Source organism: Carassius gibelio, chromosome B22 (genome assembly GCF_023724105.1).
Source record: "Carassius gibelio isolate Cgi1373 ecotype wild population from Czech Republic chromosome B22, carGib1.2-hapl.c, whole genome shotgun sequence".
Classification (NCBI taxonomy): Eukaryota; Metazoa; Chordata; class Actinopteri; order Cypriniformes; family Cyprinidae; genus Carassius; species Carassius gibelio.
This window is the reverse complement of record NC_068417.1, coordinates 7,244,752-7,250,220: the sequence shown is the minus strand read 5'-3', so window position 1 is coordinate 7,250,220 and position 5,469 is coordinate 7,244,752. Positions and strand designations below refer to the sequence as shown.

Genomic DNA, 5,469 nt, shown 5'->3' with positions numbered 1-5,469 from the left:
TAAGGCACGCCTACCAGCGAACGGTCCCCGAGAGGATTTCGCCGCTTTTGTGGAGTGGGTGCTGGAGAAAAACGGATCTTCATGGACCGTCAGCACCGCCAAAGAGGATATTTCCAGCCCCACTCCCGACCCAGAGACCAGCCAGCCACCATCACGCCGCACGGAGCCAGAGCCCACCGCAGCCGCAGAGCCCGAGCCATCCACTGACAGGAAGCAGGATCTCGAGAGCGCGACTGACCAGGTGTGTGAGCCGGCAACACCGTGCATCGTGGGAGTCCTCGTGGAGATCGAGGGCGTGGAGGAAAGCCCTGCCCACACTCCTGCGACTGAGGGTGAGCTGTATGCAGTCTCTGGAAATCATATGGAGCAAGTTCTGGACCTTATGGACTGGTCTATGGAGGTAATCCCTAATTTTCCTGTTTTTCCGCTGGTTCTGTCCAGGCCTGATCCCCCTGTATACCCTCTCAGTCTCCCACTCCTACCTCCTCCAGTCAGTTCCTATGCTCCATTTCCGCTGGTTCTGCCCAGCCATGAATTTTCTATTTCTCCGCTGGTTCCGCCCAGCCCTGAATTTTCCGTTTCTCCGCTGGTTCCGCCCAGCCCTGAATTTTCTGTTTCTCTGCTGGTTCCGCCCAGCCCTGAATTTTCTGTTTCTCTGCTGGTTCCGCCCAGCCCTGAATTTTCTGTATCTCCGCTGGTTCCGCCCAGCCCTGAATTTTCTGTTTATCCGCTGGTTCCGCCCAGCCCTGAATTTTCTGTTTCTCCGCTGGTTCCGCCCAGCTATGAATTTTCTGTGTCTCCTGTGTTCCCTCCCAGCCTCCCTCTCCCACCTCCTCCTGGACCTGCCGGTCCCTCTGCTCCACTTCTGCTGGTTCCGTCCAGCCCTGATCCTCCTGTCCTTCCTCCCATCCTTCCTCTCTCTCCTCCTCCTAGACCAGCCAGTTCCTCGTCATCCCTGCTGGTGCCAGTCAGTCCCGCAGCTCACCCTCAGTCCGCGCCATCTGGGCGCGATGGTTCGCCGCTGGACTGCCAGTCTCCAGCTCCGCCTTGGCGCATTAAGGCCCTTGTCTCCGCCTCCAGCCTCCGAGCCCTGGACTCCTCCTCGGTCCTTCGACCCAGCGGCTCCACCTTGGCTCTTAGTTCCCTTGTCTCCACCGTGGCCTGGCATCCCACCTGCTCCACCGGGCTCCCTCGTCCCTCTGGCTCCACCTTGGTCAGTCGTCGACCATCCGCCGCCTCGGGACTCCACTCCTCTGGTTCCACCTCGTCACTCCATCCCTCCGGCTCTGTCAGGCTCCTCCTTCCCTCCGGTTCCACCTCCATCCTTGGTCGCTCCGGCTCCACAGCGGTCTGCCAGGACCCTGCCTCCGCCTTGGTCGTCTGAGCCTTCTGCTCCACCTAGGCCCTCCGGATCCTCGACGTCACCCTGGCTCTGCGGCTGTGCTGCTCAGTCTTGGGCTCCTCACCCACCGGTGCAGTCTCCGCCTGTTGGCCCCCTGGTGTCGTCGACCCCTCCTTAGCCATGGCTCCTCCCGCCGTCAACTCCACCATGGATCTCCGTCCTGGCTGGTATCTGGTGGACCATCTGGCTCCTCCTGCTCCAGGCTCCTCCCTGGTTCCTCCCTCCATCCACTCCGCCCTGGTCCCTACCTGCATGCTCCCTCGTCACCTGCTCTTGGCCTGCTCCTCGCCCGCCTCCAGAACCCCCATCCTCCCTCCGCTGGTATTCCCTTTTGCGGTGCGAGGACGCACCGTTCCGGGAGGGGGCGAACTGTCACGTTTATGAATTTTCTGTTTCCTTTTTTGGTCACCTTCCTCCTAATTTGGTAAATTGATTCTTCCCACCTGTTTCCAGTTCCCTCATCACCTCCTGATTGTTTAAATACCCGTTCTGTTGAGTTCGGTACGTTTGTTTGTACGTTTGGATGTAATGCATTGTAGATGTGTCAATGAATGTAATGCTGAACGTAGTCTTTTATATTTTCTGTGTTCCTCTTCGTCATCAGTAAACTCCTTATTTGTTCCAGATTCTCTTCTTGCACTTTGTTTTACGTTTAGCACTACCTTAGTTTGTAACACCGGGTCTGTTTCACATTGTGTGTAATACAATGTAATACAAAAGCTAAACGCTTTCAAACTTACAGTATACACTACAGTCTCCATGCTCACAGCGTCCCAAACACAAATATTTTTTAGATATATTTTTTTATATTTATATTTTCATTGTCTGGCTATCTGGGACTTCAGTTTGGAGTTAAAGGTTACGATTATAATTTTTTCGCTTGTATTCTATAACATTGTGAGTTTATATTAGCATCTTTTGTTGTTTTTTTCATGGTAACTGATAGAGCGTTTGGACACGGAAGCGCTGCTACATGACGTCAGACTTAACAAGCGAATTATGCTAGTTAACTCAAGTCAGAATATACATGTGCACAGTTGCTTTTTTCATCCCTCACCGTGACATGTCTTCCCGGCGGTTTCGGGTCCAGCTATCAAACAATAAACTGATCCGGGTAGGAATTTCTTGGACCTACACGGGTCCGGGTCCAGCTTTTGAAATAATAGAGGTGTCCGGGTCCGTTCGGTGTAGTACATTACGGGTCTCTTTTGGGTTTGGGGACAAATTTTTGGACCTGTGAATACCTCTAGCTCGGATATCTTCCAAAACCAAAAATCAACCCCACCATCTCAGACCTAACCATAATTGATAGCGAAACAATTTCTTTAATAATCAAACAAAAACAGACCAAAGCAAGAAAGGTAATTTCATCTATATCTCCAATCTCTCTTCTCCCATCCAGCTCTACCAGTCCATCTTCGAGTACCTCTGCCTATTTTTAGACGAATCCAAAAAACCTGTCACTCTCTTCTGATTCCAAAAACATCTCAGATCTGTCCTGAAATTATCAGGCATCCCAGCAGGAAATTTCTCTAGCCACTATTTCCCCATCGGGGCAGCCCAAAAAGGCCTCTCCAAACAGCAGATGTTCTTCAGAAGGCTTACCCGTTAGATGCTGCAAGTATTGAGCTCCCATCGGATGTTGGCAAGAGTCTCCCATCCACATAACTTTACCTTCCCATTTGACAGTTGGCGAGGTACGGGCGTCCATCACCAAGAGTCTCGACCACCTGCCAAATGCTGTCCGAGCTCTCTCAGCTAAATATGTATTCCCCCCCCCCCCCGCCTGGCGAGGCTTACCCGTTCGATGTCCTGAGTCCTGATCTCCCATCTGATGCTACGGGAGCCCTCCCAGTCGGGTTTTCCTTTTCTCGCTCTCCACCCGGCGAGACTTACCTGTCTGATGCAGTGAGAATTGATCTCCCATCAGATGTCGCAAGAGTCCTCCTTGTCTGACGGCCCAAGGCCTTTTTATCTGCCAAATCGAGAAGACCCACACGTCCTGAGTCTTGATCTCCAGTCAGAGGCTTTATAGGCCCTCTCGGTCAGCCATTTGCCCTTTGACCACTGATTAGATTTCTTAGTCTGCCAGCTGTCCCGGGGGTACTCTAGGTACACTAAATATGCATTACCATACTTCAGCTAATTATATGAAAGGGTAAACATGTGAAATTATGTTTTATTAAAAAGGTTTGGGAGAAGAGCGACAGATATATAGCCTAATTATCACAGATCGAGCGTACTCAGGTTAATCTACACTATGGTATAAATATAGCTGACTTACCTTTATTCATTGACATTGTTTATCAGCATCCCTCCTCCACCCCATCTCCTCACTTTGAAGTCATATTACACTTATTGGGGGTACTCTACTTTCAGGCATTCCCAAGATCAGGGCTCTTCCCCGGACAACACACCAAATATGCATTACCATACTTAGCTAATTGTATGTAAGAGTGAACTCGTTAACAACATTTATAACAAAATAGCTTTCTCGTTTTGAATATTAAGAGAAACAAGACAAAACCTTTAGATAGTGCTGATATTGCAAATAGTCCTGAGACCAATAAAGACTATTCAGAAATGACCCCATAAAAATGTTAATTAAAAACAAAATAAGAAACGTGTATTTTACAATTACTTAAAAAGGTGCAAACACCTCACTTCAGGAACTTCGACTGATGACTTCATCAACGCGAGTCAAAACCAATGTTAGATGATCAGGAACGCACCAATTTTTTTTAAACTACGAAACTCTGTAACAAAAATATCTATAACACAACATATCAAACTAAATTAATGTTAAAACAGTTAATGATAGACAGATAATCAGGTGTGAGGGGACATATAGTTTATTAGGTAGATTAAAAAGCTTTATCGAGAAATGTAGTTAAGCCCCAAGGCAATATTTAATGGCTTTTAGATGTAACTAGAATTATCAAATTATTCATTCGTGATGCAAGAAAAATCAGCAGACAACAAAAGTGGCCAATAAAAGTTTGATATTTGAAGCAAACAAAGTAAAAGACAGATCCCTCTATTCATTGACTAACAAGATTGCAAAGCATCTCAAGTGAACAAAAGTGAAGATGGATCAGATGTAAAACATACATGACAGAATATCTTACACCTGTATTTTGTAAAACACACCCTAAAAAATAAAGCATAATAATATAATAATAATAATAATATAATTTACATAATGTAACAGTTTTATACAAGAATACAGCTTTAGATATTGTCCTTAGGGAAGGAACTTTGAGTTGATCTAAATCTCACAGAAACTGGTGGTCTTTAAGATGATCTTTATTAGATTATGTTTCTTATAACAGATTAATACGGAAGAGATGCTGTGTAGCACTTGAAAACGCTGGACCTGACCTGGAGATAAGCTACTTAATGTGATTCTTTATTGTATGTCTCTGTAAAGAAGACGTATGACTGAAACTCTGCCCACATGTAGTGCAGTGATACAGTTTCCTTCCAGTGTGAATCCTCTCGTGTGATTTCAGATGTGCTCTCTGACTGAATCTCTTCTCACAGTGTGAACACTTGTAAGGTTTCTCTCCAGTGTGGATCCTCTCGTGCCGTTTCAAATCTTTATCTGTAATAAAAGTCTTCTCACACTCAAAACACATATAATCTTTTACACCAGCGTGTATCTTCTGATGTAGTTTTAAACTCTGCAGTTGAGAAAAACTCTTTCCACACAAAGAACATGAATGTGGTTTCTCCTTCGAATGAACTTTCAGGTGATTAATCCAGCTTGAATCCCATGCAAATGTTTTTCCGCACTGATCACATTCATGCAGTTTCTCTTCAGTGTGGATGTTCATGTGCATCTTAAGGTTTGACGATTGAGTGAAACTCTTCCCGCACTGATCACATGTGTATGGTTTCTCTCCAGTGTGGATGTTCATGTGTCTTTTGAGACTCTGTTTGTATGTGAAGCTCTTTCCACACTGAGTGCAGGTGAAATTTTTCTTGACTCTTCTTTTCAGTAAAGTAATACTTTCAGTCTGTGAGAGAGTCTTTTCTCCAGGTTTGACAGGTTTTTTCTCCTCCAT

At 46.4% G+C, this 5,469-nt stretch overlaps 1 protein-coding gene across 1 annotated transcript; it reads right to left on the bottom strand.

Moving 5' to 3' along the window:
* Positions 1–4,238: 4,238 nt before the first annotated feature.
* On the bottom strand, positions 4,239–5,469 carry LOC127987750 (gastrula zinc finger protein XlCGF49.1-like). The gene has a single exon (XM_052590153.1). It carries the CDS (start codon positions 5,467–5,469, stop codon positions 4,795–4,797), a length of 675 nt encoding a protein of 224 aa, XP_052446113.1. The 3' UTR covers positions 4,239–4,794.

Bases quoted from the DNA above. Each gene is read 5' to 3' on its own strand.
- LOC127987750 (XM_052590153.1), bottom strand. From the start codon at position 5,469: ATGGAGGAGAAAAAACCTGTCAAACCTGGAGAAAAGACTCTCTCACAG.